The sequence below is a fragment of the Salvelinus alpinus genome, chromosome 13 (genome assembly GCF_045679555.1).
Source record: "Salvelinus alpinus chromosome 13, SLU_Salpinus.1, whole genome shotgun sequence".
In the NCBI taxonomy this organism is placed as follows: domain Eukaryota; kingdom Metazoa; phylum Chordata; class Actinopteri; order Salmoniformes; family Salmonidae; genus Salvelinus; species Salvelinus alpinus.
In genome coordinates, this window is record NC_092098.1 from 40,345,611 (window position 1) to 40,365,742 (window position 20,132).

Genomic DNA, 20,132 nt, shown 5'->3' on the forward strand with positions numbered 1-20,132 from the left:
GTATTGAGGGGAGGATGGATGGGGCCATGTATCGCGAGATCTTGGCCAACAACCTCTTTCCCTCAGTAAGAGCATTGAAGATGGGTCGTGGCTGGGTCTTCCAGCATGACAACGACCCGAAACACACAGCCAGGGCAACTAAGAAGCATCTCAAGGTCCTGGAGTGGCCTAGCCAGTCTCCAGACCTGAACCCAATAGAACATCTTTGGAGGGAGCTGAAAGTCCGTATTGCCCAGCGACAACCCCGAAACCTGAAGGATCTGGAGAAGGTCTGTATGGAGGAGTGGGCCAAAATCCCTGCTGCAGTGTGTGAAAACCTGGTCAAGAACTACAGGAAACGTATGATCTCTGTAATTGCAAACAAAGGTTTCTGTACCAAATATTAAGTTCTGCTTTTCTGATGTATCAAATACTTATGTCATGCAATAAAATGCAAATTAATTACTTACAAATCATACAATGTGATTTTCTGGATTTTTGGTTTAGATTCCGTCTCTAAACCACACACTTTCTATGATAAAAATTACAGACCTCTACATGCTTTGTAAGTAGGAAAACCTGCAAAATCGGCAGTGTATCAAATACTTGTTCTCCCCACTGTATATCAAAATAGGATAATAAATTGCTCTGTGAAAAGTAGTATTTATATATTTATGTGCCACATCTTGTTCACAAATGATTGCCCTAACAAGGACAAACCAGCCAGATTACTCCATAGAAATCCCCAACATTGTACCTTTTCTCTTCTTCAAGCTGATTGGCTAGCTCTACTTTGTCTTTCTGAGTGCTGGCCAACAGAGTTTTGACTTGATGGAGGTTGCTCTCCGTCTCTGTGACATACTGTAATCAGAGAAAACAAACAATATCAGTGATGAAGTGTACCATGCTATCACCAAGAGTGATTTGACAAGTTCTCAGTAAGTAGACAAACACTACTACTACTAATTTAGGCCTGGTTCACATGTACAGTGATAATAGTAACAGCAACATTGATTAAATGAATCATGTTTTCATTGTCAAGTTAAGTAGATTTCTTTGTCAAGTCTGTAGATTATACAATAAGGGTCGGTTTTCCGGGACAAGTTTAGTCCTGGACCAGAAAAGCCCTTTCAATGGAGAATTACTTGATGCAAATCCCCGGGCGAACCAGAGCACATTGGAGATGCTTTCTTGACAGGTAAGTAGCGCTATGAGTCTGGTAAGCAACACTAAGTACAGTAACGGCTAAGTGTGTGTGTGTGTGTGTATGCGCGCATCAGTCAGTTCCAAGGATTTACAGCACACACTACTACAATAGCATTCTTTCATTGGAACATCACCATTGAGAATGCTTTTTAGTCCTGAACTATGCTTAATGTATAGCTTAATGTACAGTACAGTGTCATACTACGTGTCTGACATATGTGAAAAATCTGTCTGTGGCCTTGAGCGAGGCACTTAACCCTAATTGCTGCTGTAAGTCATTCTGGATTTAAATTTAAATATGCACTTGCTTTTATCTTATTGCAGTCAAGAGCCCAGCCATTGACTCATCAATATGGGCAGACTAATGGCAGACTAATTTAGGACATTTCCCTGGCTGAGCCACAGAGTGGGTGACAGCATGCAGTGACAGTTACAGCATGTATCTGAAATGGTACCCTATTCCCTTTGTAGTGCACTATGTAGGGGAAATTATGCCATTTCAAATACCCCTGTCACTGCACACAACATACTCGCACCCATAGGGCTCTGGTGTAACGTAATGCACTATATAGGGGATATGTCTTTTGGAAGCAGCCACACTGTCATCACTGTACCATCGTTATCACACATTCTGAACAAAACAAAACAGAAACAATCTTTGTCGGGCCAACCTACATTATATATCAACATGCTGGTCCCAGATCTCTTTGTGGTGTGCTGCCAATTCCTATGGCCAATGTGCAATAGCAGCTCAAACAGATCTGGAATCAGACTCAACATGCAGTGGCCCCTAGGAAGAGTAGCTGTTGTTGCTAATGTAACATCTAATGGGGATCTGAATAAACCAATAGACCAAATACTTTCCTTGTAAGGCAAAACAACATTCTTCCAGCGCTCTGTTTCACACAGTCATCACAGTTTTATTGTTTTCGTGAATCACGTACAAGAAAGGTTTGTGTGGCATGCTATTTAATGCTTTGCCATTGCCACTGTCTTGCTATGGTCTTTCTAGGGAAAAATATGAAATTCTCTAAACTTTCTAGTGAAATAAATGCTAGTTTATTTCCTAGCCGTGTGCCTTTGACACAGCATGGTGGGAGACATAAACTTTGGTATGGCTAGCCCAAGGCCAAGATCCTCTCTGTTTCCGCTATAAACACTGTCACCTGATTGGTTGAGAGCACTGGACTTGCTTCCCTTGGCCACATTCGTTTTGCATCGCGGGTGGGCGGAGTTTGCACAATTTTAACCCGTTCCATTAGTGAAATCTCCAACCACCTAGGGCAATGCAAAACGAGTGTGCACCTTGTCTAGAAAAGAGACATCATGGAAGATAACATTCCACTTTGAATTGCTTCATGAATTTGAGGCTCGGGCTTGTTAATGAACGATGCAGATCTCCAGGCGAACCATTATTCACAGGCTAGTACCTCTATGAGTCTAGTAAACAAGGCTAAGTACAGTATAGACTAAGTACATGTGTATATGTGTGTGTGGTGTGTTTTGATTTATTTGCTTGCATGAGTGTGAACATGTTTGTATGTGTGTGTACTGTACATGTGTACATGTGCATGCAGACATTCATGTGTCAGTCAGTTCCAGGGATGTACAGCATTACACACCTGCTCCACTACACCCAACTATTTTCAGTCCAAATAAATCCAAAACAGACTGGCACTCAGGCTACTGCCTACCTGCAGGTGCTGGGCCTTGAGGGCGTTGAGCTCCTTCTCTACCTCACAGATGTGGCTGGTGGCCTTGGCCACCTCGGCCCGCTCCAGGTCCCGCTCGGCCAGCAGCTGCTCGATGTGCTGCTGTTTCTCCTTCAGTGCCTCCTGCAGCGCAGTGGTGCCAGAGATCTTGCGGGCATAGCGCGACGACGTCTCCGTGAGCTATGGAGGGGGAGTGGGGAGGGAGGTGGTGGGGGAAGGAGGTGGCAGAATGAAAGAATAATGGAGTGAGAGAAGGAAGAAGTGAGGAAAAAACAGAGGAAGGAAGGCAGAGAAGGAGATAGGATTAGAGAAAATGTGTCTTGCAGCATTACACATGAACAAATAGATACATACTCAATTAAAAATACAAGGAAAAGGAGTGCTGGCATTACCAAATCACATAAGTTATTTTTATTCAGCATGGATCAGGGCTTTCATGATATGGTTGGATTATTATTTCATTCAGGTTGAGGGCTTTAATTTAGTCTTGGAGCATTAGAAAAACAAATGAGAAAACTAAACATAAATACAGGTCTGGACCATGGGTGGGCAACATATGACACCATGCCGGATCCGGCCCACAAGCCAATAAAATGGTGGATGTCTGTGGATTCCTTTTTTTATAATATATATTTTTTTTAATTACATTATTTTGGATAAAAAATGACTTGAAGTTGACACTTGAATGTCTAAAGCTAAATATAAAGTATGTAGACATGATAATACATATATTTTTCCCACCCGCAAATTACTTTGATGAACAAAGTCCCGATATGGTCCTTGAACCAGAATTGCCTATCCCCGGTAGGCACGTGACACGTGATTTGAACAGATCTGCATTGTCATCAAAATAGTATTTAGGGAGTAAGTGAAGAAGGGGACAGACGGAGGGCCAAACTGGGTCCCCCAGGGGCATGTTCACACACACACACCTGAGGCAACGAAAGGTATAGTGACAGTGTGACTACAGCAGACTCTGTTTGATGACAATAGAGAAGGTGTGTCTGTATTGTACATTAGCCCTAGGGCAAGCACTAAGATGACCGCCTGAGTGAGAGCATGCCAGACCATTATAATTAGAGCGTCCTAATGCTGGCTGAAGGGAAACGGTTAATTAACCCAATGTGCTACATGCCCATCCTATGCCCACTCTTCCAAATATGTCACCTGACTGACAGGATGGGGAGGGCATTCAGAGTACACAGAGAGACATTTTCATCAATACTCATAAGATACCAATACTATCTCTTTGTTTCTCTTGCGTATGTATGTGCTGTTCCTCAATAGCTAACGTGTTTTTAGTATTCTATGTAATGTGTCTCTACTGCGTTCGTCTGTGATTTTTTTATCTTAACATCTTTCTCTTTGGCCAAATATGTATCCTGTTTCATGTATTGCATGTCTCCTTTGTTTTTCATGCAAACATCCCTCTTTGTCCTCTCTAAATCTCTCTCAATCTTTTTCTCTCTGTCTCAGTCTCTTCCTTTCAGTCTGTTTGTGTGTCTGTCAGATTTCTGAGGGTCTGCAAAAATGTGGAGAATGCAGTTAAACACTTGTCCTATTAAACACTTTGGGATCGTTGTCCTCTCTGATCAAGAACCTGGGAGAAGTTTTTAATGGATGTGCGCATACAAGCCCATTAGACTTGCAGTTATAGTCATGAAAATACATTGGTGTGTGTGTATACTTGTGCCTATGTATGCATGTGTATCTCTCACCAGGCCAGTGCGGCTGGGCCGCCCGCCCACCGAGGAAGCCACAGAGCTAACAGAGCTGATAGATGAACTGCTGGGGCTGTGGGCTAGCGACGACACCCCCATTGCCATCCGCTTGCTCTTCTTGGCCTTGGCTGGGCTGGTGGAGGGGAAGCCGATGCGGATCACCTTGTGGATGGGTGCAAACAGGCCAAACCTGGGCGGGCACTGGAAGTACCTGGGTTAGAGGAGAAGGGGGAGGGGAGAAGAGATATCTCGGTACCAATTTATTTGGATAGTCCATCTGTTGACTATCAGTAACATTTCAACTAACTATCTACTAACCCTAACCCTAGCTCTAACCCTAGCCTAAACCTTAACCCTTAGTTTAACCCTTATTCTAAACCTAGCTCTAACCTTAGGTAGGTAGTACACTTTTTGGAAAAATACCATTGGCAACACACACTACCGGTCAAAAGTTTTAGAACACCTACTCATTCACAAGTTTTTCTTAATTTTTTACTGTTGTCTAAATTGTAGAATAATAGTGAAGACATCAAAACTATGAAATAACACATATGGAATCATGTAGTAACCAAATAAGTGTTAAACAAATCAAAATATATTTGAGATTCTTCAAATAGCCACCCTTTGCCTTGATGACAGCTTTGCACACACTTGGCATTCTCTCAACCAGCTTCATGAGGTAGTCACCTGGAATGTATTTCAATTAATAACAGGTGTGCCTTCTTAAAGGTTAATTTGTGGAATTTCTTTCCTTCTTAATGCGTTTGAGCCAATCAGTTGTGTTGTGACAAGGTAGGGGGTATACAGAAGATAGCCCTATTTGGTAAAATACCAAGTCCTTATTATGAACAGAACAGCTCAAATAAGCAAAGAGAAATGACAGTCCATCATTACTTTAAGGTCAGTCAATACGGAAAATTTCAAGAACTTTTAACGTTTCTTCAAGAGCAGTCACAAAAACCATAAAGCGCTATGATGAAACTGGCTCTCATGAGGACCACCACAGGAATGGAAGACCCAGAGTTACCTCTGCTGCAGAAGAAAAGTTCATTAGAGTTACCAGCCTCAGAAATTGCAGCCCAAATAAATGCTTCACAGAGTTCAAGTAACAGACACATCGCAACATCAACTGTTCAGAGGAGACTGTGTGAATCAGACCTTCATGGTTGAATTGCTGCAAAGAAACCACTACTAAAGGACACCAATAAGAAGAAGAGACTTGCTTGGGCCAAGAAACACCAGAAATGGACATTAGACCGGTGGAAAAGCAGCCAACAAGAGCTCAGCATATGTAGGAACTCCTTCAAGACTGTTGGAAAACCATTCCAGGTGAAGCTGGTTGAGAGAATGCCAAGAGTGAGCAAAGCTGTCATCAAGGCAACGGGTGGCTATTTGAAGAATACCAAATAGGGCTATCTTCTGTATACCCCTCTATCGTGTCACAACACAACTGATTGTCTCAAACGCATTAAGAAGGAAAGAAATTCCACAAATGAACTTTTAAGAAGGCACACACCTGTTAATTGAAATACATTCCAGGTGACTACCTCATGAAGCTGGTTGAGAGAATGCCAAGAGTGTGCAAAGCTGTCATCAAGGCAAAGGGTGGCTATTTGAATGCACCAACTTGTAAGTCGCTCTGGATAAGAGCGTCTGCTAAATGACTTAAATGTAAATATAAATGTATTTGAAGAATCTCAAATATAAAATATAGTTTGATTTGTTTAACACTTTGTTTAACACTAACATGGTTACTACATGATTCCATATGTGTTATTTCATAGTTTTGATGTCTTCACTATTATTTTACAATGTAGAAAATAGTAAAAATAAAGAAAAACCCTTGAATGAGTAGGTGTTCTAAAACTTTTGACCGGTAGTGTATTACTAAAATGTAAACTTGCGTACTTGCTACGTCTCGACCACTACCTCCGGAGGTAGCGCACGACACTTGCCCCCCTTGAAGCAGGGCAGTGTAAACAGAATTGTCTAGTTGAGCCAACAGCCCTACAGTAAAAATGGTAATAGCAGAGTAATGTTTTTGAAACAGTTGAAATGTATAGACATTTTCCTAATATTTGAGACCTGAAATTGCAGTAACAGCCTGATATATTCTGAAATTGTTGCAGTAACTGCCGGCTGCACTGAGCCACATAAAACTATGGAAGCCCATCCCCATCACCAAAAACATGGCAAATGTAGATCATACAAATAGTAATATTATGTGGTGATTTCAGAGGTGGCACGACAGGTCCCAGAGAGATGGGGGGGAAATTATTTTCCTGGGACCCAGAGTTTTTCCTGATCTGGTAGTAGGCTAACCTGACCAACTCTGGATCCTAGTCGTAGCGTATGACATTGTAATAAATCAGCTGTAAAAAAAAAAAAAAATGTATAAGGCCTATGATGGGAACAGATTATTTTTCTAATCAGGTCATATGGTAAAAAAAAAATAAGTCCTAGAAAAACTCCTGGCCCTAGCGAGGATGAAAAATCAGAACCCTTTACACAGACAAAGGGACAATAACTGCAATTGGACAAAAACGAACAGGTTTCAGCTTGCTGTATGCAGGCTTGCATTGTGTAGGCCTTTCCATTTGTAATTACAAATATTCTCATACAGTATGTCATCAAGTTTGTGTTGATTGATTAATTCCAGTCAATTGTTTTGGATTAAAAAGGCCTAGGTAGCCTAGCCACCAGAAGAATGAATATAAACCAAATTTGATCAAATTCAAATTTTCTCAGAACACAAATAAATGTGGCCTATTTTACGCTATAAATATATAGCTTAGGCTATAAAAACATGACGTTACATTTTCCCTGGCTGAGATGGGAGTAAAGCGCATACTGTAGGCTTCTCTAGGCTACCTGCAGCTGTGGTTGTTATCAGTAGGCTACAGTTGATCACACTGAAGCACAGACTAACTGTGCATGTTGACAAATCATGAGGCTTAAATAAATAAAAAAATTGCAGCGGGTATGGGTTTCCATATAAAACAGCTTGTTGTGGTGAATTCACTTATACCGTATTGTGGCATTTAAATGTGATTTGTGACAAGTCATGGCTAGTCGTTGTCGAGTATTCCCTTACATCAACAGGTATTTTATTAGAAATCAGTCACTTTGAGGGCGGAAACCATTCTTCTGGTTAAGTGGGTTGCAATATTTGCAGTGGTAAAATCTTTCAAAAGCAGGTTTCAATAAATCAAATATGAAAGTGGAGGGAACTGGAGCATGGTGCCGCTAGTTTATGCCTGCACAGCTACTGTTCCATCTCAAAACAGAATGTGACATTCATTTTGTAATGAGAAGAAGAGTGAAGTCATATTCTGGAGAGTGAAGCCATATTCTGTTTGCACGGCGATTCATGTTTTCACCATTTTGAAAATAATTCAGTTGAATATTGTGGTTCAGAAGGGAGCTCCTAGCTCTAATCGTCTACCATACAGAGGAATTGCAGCTAAAATTAGAACGATGCCGTCTTGTCTGACACTAAACCACACATGATTGATTTTTGAAGACACTACTAAGCCTACAGCTAGATCTGCCAGACAGGTGTATGTGTGTGGGGGGGTTTGTGTGTGTGCATGTGAGAGAGTGTGTGTGTAGGACAGAAAAAGTGACAGAGTGAGAGACAGAAAAATTGAAATAAAGAATGAAAGAGAATGATAAAGGGGGAATAGAGGAGGAATACAGAGAGAGCTTACAGCAGAGATCCAGCAAGAGAATGAGAGAGTGAACACATGCAAGGGAGTTAAATCAAGCAGGAGAGGGAGATAAATAGAGACAGACATAGACATAGAGAAAAAGACAGAGGCAGAGGGAGAGAGAGATGGGTGACAGACGGTGTATACCTGGTTCCAGCCACTGCACCGTCGTTCTTCCCCAGGGGCTCGTCCAACTCCACGCCGCACCACTCACCCTTGGCAAAGTCAGTCTCCCCCACGTAGCGCACCACTCCTGTCTTGGTGCCCCCCACCTGACAAGACAAAGGAGCATGGTGAACAAGTGCAACATCTTGGTAATGATCATGTCCAAAATACACTGCATAGTAAGAGAAAATATAGAAAAACTGCAAATGCGGTTGTCACGACTTCCGCCGAAGTTGGTGCCTCTCCTTGTTCGGGCGGCGTTTGGCTGTCATCGTCACCAGCTTTCTAGCTGCCACCGATCTACGTTTATTTTTCCATTTGTTTTGTCTTGATTGTACACACCTGGTTCCCATTACGTTATAATTTATTCCCTATTTAACCCTCTAGTTCCCACATGGTTTTGTGCGTGTTTGTTCTTTGTTTAGTGTTCAAGACTTCTGTGAGCTGGTGTGTTTTCCCTGCGTGGAAATATTTGTTGTTTCTTTTCGAGTAAAGTACGTCTTTTACTCAGTTCTGAGGTTGTCTTTCTTTTTCTTTTTGCTTGTTTGTTTTTGGCATGTGGCCCCCAAATGTTGTATACTTTTAAAAAAGTATTATAGTGTGCAACATACTTTTCCTTCTTCTCATAAGCAACTGTGGTAAAGATTACAGGTTTAAAAATAAGGTATGTATACCACAAAAAAGGTAACAATAACCAATAGGCTACTTTCAGTGACAATGGAGTCTTGCCATTTTAGGTGGAAGCGGAGTGTTATGCATTAATACTGTATCCCATAGTGACACTAAAGGACGTCAACAGTTAAGGGTGAAATCAGACAGGCATCTTAGTGTCGCGAGGGGAGACTTCGGCGTTGACAACAACTCGGAGGTGACATTGGAGCGCATGACTGGAAAAGCTGACCTGGCCTACATTCGGGTGCCTGAAAAGATGTCACAGCCAGTTACGCTAGTGCGATCAGACAGACTGAGGGATAGACAGAGAGCAGGTTCAGGGGGTTTGAGAAACACAAAGACCACCATGCTACTTTGGGGGTGATCAGTCTCGGCTCAGTGCTGAGTCTCTCCCATGCCGTAACACGAATGACTTCACCTCTAAATGATGCATTGAACGCACAACCACCAAGGGATGCAAATGCAGTAACAGTTACAAAATATTGCAGCTGAGAATGGAAATGGCCAGTTCAAGTGTATAGACATGATAATCTGAAAACATAAACCCTACTGCTTTACCATTTCTTTCAATGAAATTAGACAACCTTGTACTATGGTAAAGAGTCTCAACATGCCTACAGACTGAGTCATCTCTTCCCCATCTCTGCCCCAGGAGGGTCAGGAGCAAGAATGGATAGAAGAACAGGAAAGATGATAAAGAAACGTATTCCCTCTAAAGTTCAATCATATACAAACAATGTGGACGGATGCAAACAGAGATCCATTCTCATTGTAAACTGTCTTGGAATGCCATGACGATGACAATATTGCGTCCTCTCCCAAACCCCCCAAACCAGAAATAATCTAAAAAACTGTCACGACTTCAACCGAGGCAGGCTCTCCTTCCCGTTCGGGTGGCGCTCGGCGGTCGTCGTCACCGGCCTACTAGCTGCCACTGACTCTTTTTCCTCCCCCTCCTTATGTGTTTATTTGTATCACCTGGTTTGGGGTAATTGGCAATTAGTGTGGCTTTATTAGCCAGCCAGATTGTATGCTTCTTTGTGCGGGATTGTTCGTCTGTTGCTGTGGATTTCGGGAGTGGGTTTTGTATTGTGTACTGGGTTTGTCTCCCGTGTTAGCAGACAGGTGTTTATGACACCCAGTAAGTCCGTGTTGGACATTTTGGTTTGCCGGTTAGGCATTAAATATCACCGCATTGAAGCTCTGCTGTTCCTGCGTCTGATTTCACACCCCACCGACACCCAGGTCGTTACAGAATCCCGCACCCATGTAAATGGAGTCAGCAGGAGCAGCAGCCAACCCTCTCCCATCGATGGAGGAACGGGTTCTCCACCACACAACTGTCCTCCATCGGATCGGATCCGCCATGGACCAAATGATGGAGAGAATGGAGCGATGGGAGAGGAGTGGGCTCCTCTCTCCACCTTCGGCTCCCTCCCCCAGGACTCTTCATCCCCCGGCTCCAGCGCGCTCCGTCTTACGCTCCCGAGGGATTATGATGGAGCAGCGGCAGGATGTCAGGGGTTCTTACTCCAACTGGAGCTATACCTGGCCACTGTTCGCCCCACTCCCTCGGGAGTGGAGAGGGTGAGTGTCCTCGTCTCCTGCCTAACGGGTCGTGCTCTGGAGTGGGCCAACGCAGTCTGGAATGGCCCGGACTCCGCGAAGGAGCACTACCCGGAGTTTACCCGTCGTTTTCGTGCCGTGTTTGACCACCCCACAGACGGCCGAGCGGCGGGTGAGAGACTATTTCATCTCAGGCAGGAGAAGAGGAGCGCACAGGATTTCGCGCTGGAGTTCCGGACCTTGGCCGCGGGATCAGGGTGGAACGACAGGGCCCTTATTGACCACTACCGGTGTAGTCTCCGGGAGGACGTCCGCAGGGAGCTAGCGTGTCGGGACATCGCGCTTTCTCTAGATGAACTTATTGACATGTCCATCCGACTGGATACTCTGCTGGCTGCCCGCGGGCGTTCGGAGAGGGTCCTGTGCGTTCCACCACCCAGCGCCCCGGCTCCCATCCCGATGGAGTTGGGAGGGTCCGCGCCTAGGGGTACCGGAGGAGGAGGCCCCCCCTGCACCAACTGTGGTCGGAGAGGACACACGTTCGACCGGTGCTGGGGGGGTCTGTCTGGGAGTCGAGATGTCAGGCGGAACGCTTCTCGATCACCCCAGGTGAGTCAGCACCAAACTCACCCAGAACCCCCTGTTGGTCACATGTTTGTCTCAATTTTTTTCCTTTATTTTTTCCCCTCTTCCCAGCATAGGGCACTAGTCGATTCAGGTGCAGCTGGGAACTTTATGGATCGCGGACTCGCCCGTAAGTTGGGCGTTCCGCTTGTGCCGATAGATTCTCCCTTTCCCGTTCACTCCCTAGATAGCCGGCCATTAGGGTCAGGGGTGGTCAGGGAGGTCACAGTTCCCCTGGACATGGTAACGCAGGGGAATCATAGGGAACGTATCAGTCTCTTTATTATTGATTCGCCTGCGTTTCCAGTGGTGCTGGGTGTTCCCTGGTTGGCCCGGCACAATCCCAATATTTCGTGGAGACAGGGGGTTCTCCAGGGGTGGTCAGAGGAGTGTTCTGGAAGGTGTCTGGGAGTTTCCATTGGTGCCATGTCGGTGGAGAGTCCAGACCAGGGTTCCACGGTGCGCATTCCCCCCGAGTATGCCGATTTGGCAATCGCTTTCTGTAAAAAGAAAGCGACGAAATTACCACCACATCGACCGGGTAGGGATTGTGCGATAGATCTCCAGGTTAACGCTGCGCTTCCTAAGAGTCACGTGTACCCTTTGTCCCAAGAGGAGACGTTGGCTATGGAGACATATGTCGCGGAGTCTCTGGGACAGGGGTACATTCGGCCCTCCATCTCACCCGTCTCCTCGAGTTTCTTTTTTGTGAAGAAAAAGGAGGGAGGTTTGCGTCCGTGTATTGATTATAGAGGTCTAAATGCCATCACAGTGGGGTTTAGTTACCCACTACCTCTCATCGCTTCGGCGGTGGAATCATTTCACGGAGCGCAGTTCTTTACAAAACTGGACCTCAGGAGCGCGTACAGTCTGGTGCGTATTCGGAAAGGAGACGAGTGGAAAACCGCATTTAGTACCACATCGGGCCACTATGAGTACTGCGTCATGCCGTATGGGTTAAAGAATGCTCCAGCCGTTTTCCAATCCTTTGTAGACGACATTCTCAGGGACCTGCACGTGCAGGGGGTAGTTGTGTATATCGATGACATTCTGATCTACTCAACTACTCACGCCGCGCATGTATCTCTGGTGCGCAAAGTGCTTGGCAGACTGCTGGAGCATGACCTATACGTCAAGGCTGAGAAGTGTGTGTTCTCCAAACAAGCCGTCTCCTTCCTGGGTTATCGCATTTCCACCTCGGGGGTGGTGGTGGAGAGTGACCGCATAAAGGCCGTGCGTAATTGGCCGACTCCAACCACGGTGAAGGAGGTGCAGCGGTTTTTGGGTTTTGCCAACTACTACCGGAGATTTATCCGGGGTTTTGGCCAGGTGGCGGCTCCCATTACCTCACTGCTAAAGGGGGGCCCGGTGCGGTTGCGGTGGTCGGCGGCGGCGGACGGAGCTTTCAACAGGTTGAAGGCTCTGTTCACGGATGCTCCCGTGTTGGCGCATCCGGATCCCTCTTTGGCATTCATAGTGGAGGTGGACGCGTCCGAGGCTGGGGTGGGTGCCGTGCTATCACAGCGCTCGGGTACGCCACCAAAACTCCGCCCCTGCGCTTTCTTCTCTAGTAAGCTCAGTGCAGCGGAGCGTAACTATGATGTGGGGGATCGGGAGTTGTTAGCGGTGGTCAGGGCTCTGAAGGTGTGGAGACACTGGCTTGAGGGGGCTAAGCACCCCTTTCTCATCTGGACCGACCACCAGAATCTGGAGTATATTCGGGCAGCTCGGAGACTGAACCCGCGTCAGGCAAGGTGGGCCATGTTTTTCACCCGGTTTCGGTACACGTTGTCCTATAGACCAGGCTCCCAAAACGTAAAGGCTGACGCATTGTCCCGCCTTTACGACACGGAGGATAGGACCACCGAACCCACTCCCATCATCCCCGCCTCGAGGCTGATAGCGCCAGTGGTATGGGAGGTGGACTCGGACATCGAGCGGGCGCTACGGGCGGAACCCGCGCCTCCTCAGTGTCCGGCGGGCCGTAAGTACGTACCGCTTGGTGTTCGGGACCGACTGATTCGGTGGGCTCATGTCCTACCCTCCTCGGGTCACCCTGGGGTGACGAAGACAGTGGGGAGCCTTCGGGGGAGGTATTGGTGGCCTACCTTAGCTCGGGACGTTAGGGTTTATGTCTCCTCCTGTTCGGTATGCGCTCAGAGTAAGGCTCCTAGGCACCTTCCTAGAGGGAAGTTGCAACCCCTCCCCGTTCCACAACGACCATGGTCTCATCTGTCCGTAGACTTCCTGACCGATCTCCCCCCTTCTCAGGGAAACACTACGGTTCTGGTCATTGTGGATCGGTTTTCTAAGTCCTGCCGTCTCCTCCCGTTGCCCGGTATCCCTACTGCCCTACAGACTGCGGAGGCCTTATTCACTCACGTCTTCCGGCACTACGGGGTGCCGGAGGACATCGTTTCTGATCGGGGCCCCCAATTCACGTCCCGAGTATGGAGGGCGTTCATGGAGCGTCTGGGGGTCACGGTCAGCTTGACTTCCGGTTTTCACCCCGAGAGTAATGGGCAGGTGGAAAGAGTGAACCAGGAGGTGGGTAGGTTTCTGCGGTCGTATTGCCAGGACCGGCCAGGGGAGTGGGCGAGATACATTCCCTGGGCCGAGATGGCCCAGAACTCCCTACGCCACTCCTCTACTAATGTGTCCCCCTTTCAGTGTGTGTTGGGGTACCAGCCGGTCCTGGCACCATGGCATCCGAGCCAGACCGAGGCTCCTGCGGTGGAGGAGTGGGTACAGCGCTCCAAAGAGACCTGGAGGGCCGTCCAGGAGTCCCTCCAACAAGCTACTACTAGGCAGAAGAGGAGCGCTGACCGCCACCGCAGTGAGGCCCCCGTGTTTGTACCGGGGGAAAGGGTCTGGCTCTCGACCCGAAACCTACCCCTCCGCTTGCCCTGCCGGAAGCTGAGGCCGCAGTGTGTAGGGCCCTTCAAAGTCCTGAGGAGAATAAACGAGGTGTGTTATCGATTAAAACTCCCTTCCTATTATCGTATTAACCCCTCGTTTCATGTGTCTCTCCTCAGGCCGGTGGTAGCTGGTCCCCTGCAGGACGGTGAGGTGCCGGAGGTCCCTCCCCCCCCTCTAGACATCGAGGGGTCCCCGGCGTATACGATACGGGCCATTCTGAACTCAAGACGCCGGGTGAGGGGCCTGCAGTACCTCGTGGACTGGGAGGGGTACGGTCCGGAGGAGAGGTGCTGGGTACCGGTGGAGGACATTTTGGATCCATCTATGTTAAGGGATTTCCATCGCCTCCATCCGGATCGCCCTGCGCCTCGTCCTCCGGGTCGACCTCGAGGCCGGTGTCGGCGCGCTGCGGGAGCCACGCGTCAGAGGGGGGGTACTGTCACGACTTCAACCGAGGCAGGCTCTCCTTCCCGTTCGGGTGGCGCTCGGCGGTCGTCGTCACCGGCCTACTAGCTGCCACTGACTCTTTTTCCTCCCCCTCCTTATGTGTTTATTTGTATCACCTGGTTTGGGGTAATTGGCAATTAGTGTGGCTTTATTAGCCAGCCAGCCAGCTGGCCGGCTTTATTAGCCAGCCAGCCAGCCAGCCAGATTCTTTGTGCGGGATTGTTCGTCTGTTGCTGTGGATTTCGGGAGTGGGTTTTGTATTGTGTACTGGGTTTGTCTCCCGTGTTAGCAGACAGGTGTTTATGACACCCAGTAAGTCCGTGTTGGACATTTTGGTTTGCCGGTTAGGATTTAAATATCACCGCATTGAAGCTCTGCTGTTCCTGCGTCTGATTTCACACCCCACCGACACCCAGGTCGTTACAAAAACATACTCCCCATTTTCTCCATAACACAGCACAGTGGATGCAGGATATTTGTCCACATGATAAAGCATGTATTTAATGTATCAAAAAACACATTTTTGATCAAATGTGCAGTTACTGCTCTTTTGCTTGGTAGGGCAATAAAGGATACCTATGCAGCAGCGAATGTACCTGTCGTAAGAAAAAAGTTACCAGCTGATTGGATGATAAATGCACTGTGCATCGCGCTTCGTACTGAGATGCGCTGTCTGTCACCACGCAGCACCAACAATATGCTTTGGGAACGCCCCACGTAGTGATTGGCTAGTGATTTGCTAGTGTCAATGGAGGCCGAACCGATGGGAAGACCAGATTCTCCAGGAGAATATGACCCAACCTCATGCAACACGCATCCAACGTGTTCCGAACTCAAATTCACATATAAGCAACGGTACTTAGTTAGCCAGAGTTGACTAGAAGTAAATCCACTCTAACAGTGGAACATCACAGTTAGATTTGATACCACCTCTGTTTGTGACACTGGGACATTTTTTGCACATCAATATGTCCCTTTTTTATATTTATTTTGTACATTTTGGAGTATGTATTGTAAACCCTCTGTTACCACATACTGTACTGTATGTTAACTGCTGATTGTTAAAAGAAAAAAATGAAACATTAAAAGAGGTTTCGATGACTTGATATCATTTTTTTTGTTCTTGTATTGAATATTAGGGAAAACATTTTATTAAAAGAATTCGGGTGATAGAAATGGAATGAACTATTATTACTAATTTTGAGTAACCCAATGTCATATGTTACTAATTACTTTCATTGTAATGTAATCTGTAATCAGTAAATGATCACATTTCTCAAGTAAATCGCCCAACCCTGATTACCCAAAACAATAACCTAACAAACAACCAACAATCATTGTCCTAGAGGCCAAACAATGACATATATGCCAGCGTGTATCTCTTACTCAAAGCCCTGCAAGGAGCAGGACAATGAAATTGAGTCTAAATTCACATGTGTGTGGTTTTAATCTGATGGCAAACGCTGGTAAAGCTTTCACTCTCTTTTCAATCTCCTAAAGTACTTTCCTGTTCTTTCACAGCCATATTGTTTAGCTTATGGCTGTGAGAATATATTTTTCCCAAACAGTATGAGATGACAACTCAAAAAGGCAAATAACAAAAGAGATATTGAGATATTGCTCCACAAGGCTTACAGTGCCTTGTGAAAGTATTCACACCCCTTTACTTTTTCCACGTTTTGTTGTGTTACAGCCTGAATTTTAAATGTATTCAATTGAAATGTTGTGTCATTGATTAACACACAATACACCCAGAATGTCAAAGTAGAATTTAGTTTGTAGAACATTTTTGAAATTAATACAAAATGAAAAGCCTTGAGTGAGTAAGTATTCAACCCCTTTCTTATGGCAAGCCTAAATTAATTCAGGAGTAAAAATATGCTTAACAAATCGCATTATAAGTGGCATGGACTCATTCTTTTTTCAATAAAAGTTGTTAACATGATTTCTTAATGACTACCTCATCTCTATACCCCACATCTGTACCGTCCCTCAATCGAGCAGTGAATTCAACCACAAAGACCAGGGAGATTTTCCAATGCCTAGCAAAGAAGGGTACCGATTGGTTGATGTGAAAAAAACACAAAAAAACATGGTGAAGTTATTAATTAGGCTTTGGATGGTGTATCAATACACCCAGTCACTACAAACTCAGTTCCCGGAGAGGAAGGGAACTGCTCAGGGATTTCACCATGAGGCCAAAGGTGATTTTAAAACAGTTTCAGTCTGCTTTCCAACAGACACTGGGAGTTGAATTCACCTTTCAGCAGGACAATAACCTAAACTGCATGGACAAAACTGGAGTTGCTTACCAAGATGACATTGAATGTTCCCGAGTGGCCTAGTTACAGTTACAGTTTTGACTTAAATCGGCTTGAAAATGTATGGCAAGACTTGAAAATGGCTGTCTAGCAATGATCAACAATCAACTTGACAGAGTTTGAAGTATTTTATCCCGGAGTGCAAAGCTTAGAGACTTACCCAAAAAGACTCCACCAAAGATGCTTCTACAAAGTATTGACTCAGGGCTGTAAATAGTTATGTAAATGAGATTTTTCTGTATTTAATTTTAAATAAATTTGTAAAGATTTCTAAAAACATGTTTTCACTTTGTCGTTATGGGGTATTGCGTGTTGATGCGTCTTTTTTTAATCAATTTTGAATTCAGGCTGTAACACAACAACATGTGTAATAAGTCAAGGGGTATGAATACTTTCTGAAAGCACTGTATATACTGGGAAAAATTAGCTCCAAATCACAATTTGGTAACACTTCCTATTGATACCGTCTTCATATGTATTAAAATAATTATGAGCTATGCATAATGCATTATAAGGCTGTATAATGCCTTATGAAGCAAAATGTTATAATGCCCTCACGCTGTTCTCATCACGTTGTAACGCAATATAGAAGAGGGAATTCACAGGGAATGACATTCACAATCATATAAATAATACTAGTTTTTTTTGTGTGCATGTAGTAGCCTAGAGAGGGAAAATGTCTGTCACTGAAACGAGTTGGGGAGAACAGCTCTTTGTTCAATTCACAACATCTGACTCATGACTACTGCCCCAGTGTTTGGAATCACATCTTCTCCAGACTGATCCCGAAACACAGATGCCTTTTTGTGAGTGGGCTAGAGAAGAACCTACTGTAATTGCCTTAATGGAAAGAGCAAAGAGCAAAACTTATTTACAGCACACTGTCCTTATGGATAACATGTCATTGTCAGCACAGGGCAGTTTTTTCCAGTGGATTACAAGTTTGTATTCATCAAATGCATACAAATCAGTTGCACGGTTTCAAGAGCTAACTGCATATGTTTGAGGATGAAAACTGCACAATTAATGTTGAGGATTGTGAATTGATCGATAAATAAATGTTAATAATAATAATACATTTTTAAAGATAGTGATAGTCATCAACAGTGCCCATGTGAGTCAAAACAGGTTGAATATGTGATGAATGCCATTCTTTCACATCCACAGTAAATCACTGAAAACAGTGACGCACATATATATCACATATGGTGCGCATTTGTATGTGAAATACGAGTACTGTCACTGGAACAGCCTCACTTCCTTGCTTCCTGCCTCCGAGAAGTGAAGCTCCATCTTGACAAGGCAGACGGACACATTCATCACCCGTGAATCTACGCAGAGATAACAAAAACACTCCCAAAGAATGTCCAGTCCTTTCCTCCTAACTCACGTTGTTTACGTAAACCTGTACGCACTGCGTCCAAAACAGCCTTCACGCCAAGGAACATATACTGCATGAAACAGACCACAACCTAGCTTGTCAAAACACAAGAAGACCTCAGTTTCAAAATAGTAGACCTTGCTGGTTTGCTGTTATCTGAGTGTTCCCTGGCGTTCCAGAACTTCCATCCCTAACCCGTCCATTTCCATGGACTTGGATGAGAAAACCATGATGGAAAACCGTGAGGCAAAGTCTGAAAGCAACGAGGTAAAACACAGTAGTGGGTTGCTTGTGGTGCAGGTTGGATGGATGGATTCACATATTACAGCCTGAGTGTGCCTGCCAGCAGTGCCAAGACATAGAGTCGGCAACATATGCCTCCACTTGGCTACTGCTTTCTCGAACTTCCTGTTTATCTGGAAGTTGGCCTGAGACATGACTCAGAGCGACTCAGCTTTAATGCCAAGACACAGAGAGCTTCACCAGAGCATTAGGCTCTGATCTTTTTTTATCTATGATTTCAAATGCAGGTTAGACAGATATCTTAGCCCTTATGAAAGTCTCTCTTAAGACATCATATTGAGGATGTGTAAGACCAGTCCTATGAAACAGTTTGTTTGCCTCACAGGTCAAATAAAGATAAAGGAAATTAACTGTGTTCTTGTGCTATCAGAAATTATTCACACCCCTTGACGTTTTGTTGTGTTACAGCCTGATTTTAAAATTGATTAAATTGAGATGTGTCACTGGCCTACCCAAAATACCCCATAATGTCAAAGTGGAATTGTCACGCTCGTCGTAAGAACATTCGGACCAAAGCGCAGCGTGATATGGGTTCCACATAATTTATTGACGTGAAACGCACAAAACAATAAAAAGCAAACGATATGTGAAGCTATGGAGTGCTCACAGGCAACTACACATAAACAAGATCCCAGTGGGGAAATGGCTGCCTAAATATGATCCCCAATCAGAGACAACGATAAACAGCTGCCTCTGATTGGGAACCATACCAGGCCAACATAGAAATAAAACAACCTACATTACCCACCCTAGTCACAGCCCGACCTAACCAAAATAGACAATAAAAAGGCTCTCTATGGTCAGGGCGTGACAGTACCCCCCCCCCCCCAAAGGTGTGGACTCCGGCAGCAAAATCTGACTCTATAGGGGAGGGTCCGGGTGGGCATCTAGCGTCGGTGGCGGCTCCGGTGCGGGGCGAAGTACCCACTCCGCTCGCGGATCCGCCAGCATCAGTGGCGGCTCTGGTGCGGGACTTTGTCCCTGCTCAGACCACGGGTCCGGCCATGGAGCCGGGTAGAACGCCGTGCCCGGACTGGGCCTCGGCGCCGAGGAAGGCTCCGGCCATGGAGCTGAGTTGGCCGCCGTGCCTGGACTGGGCACCGGCGCAGAGGAAGACTCCGGCCATGGAGCTGAGTTGGCCGTCGTGCCTGGACTGGGCACCGGCGCAGAGGAAGACTCCTGCCATGGAGCGGGACTGGATGCCGTGCCTGGACTGGGCACCGGCTCAGAGGAAGGCTCCGGCCTTGGAGCAGGACTGGACGCCGTGCCTGGACTGGGCACCGGCGCAGAAGAAGGCTCTGGCCATGGAGCGGGACTGGACGCCGTGCCTGGATTGGGCACCGGCGCAGAGGAAGGCTCCGGCCTTGGAGTTGGACTGGACACCGTGCCTGGACTGGGCACCGGCG

General features: G+C 45.9%; 2 protein-coding genes across 7 annotated transcripts in view; one reads left to right on the top strand and one right to left on the bottom strand.

Annotated features, from left to right (window-relative positions):
• Nucleotides 1–20,132, bottom strand: part of clip2 (CAP-GLY domain containing linker protein 2) — a 68,824-nt gene that overhangs the window by 19,250 nt on the left and 29,442 nt on the right. For all 6 annotated transcript variants that reach the window (XM_071339290.1, XM_071339289.1, XM_071339288.1 and 3 more), the window contains exons 4-7: nt 8,476–8,600; nt 4,616–4,829; nt 2,880–3,077; nt 737–840 (exon numbers count right to left, since the gene is read on the bottom strand). In XM_071339290.1, coding sequence (XP_071195391.1) covers nt 737–840; nt 2,880–3,077; nt 4,616–4,829; nt 8,476–8,600 — 641 coding nt within the window. The remainder of the gene's footprint in view (nt 1–736; nt 841–2,879; nt 3,078–4,615; nt 4,830–8,475; nt 8,601–20,132) is intronic.
• Nucleotides 11,215–14,869, top strand: LOC139537688 (chromobox protein homolog 2-like). The gene is made up of 2 exons (XM_071339284.1): nt 11,215–11,340; nt 14,391–14,869. Exons 1-2 carry the CDS (start codon nt 11,309–11,311, stop codon nt 14,785–14,787), a joined length of 429 nt encoding a protein of 142 aa, XP_071195385.1. The 5' UTR covers nt 11,215–11,308; the 3' UTR covers nt 14,788–14,869.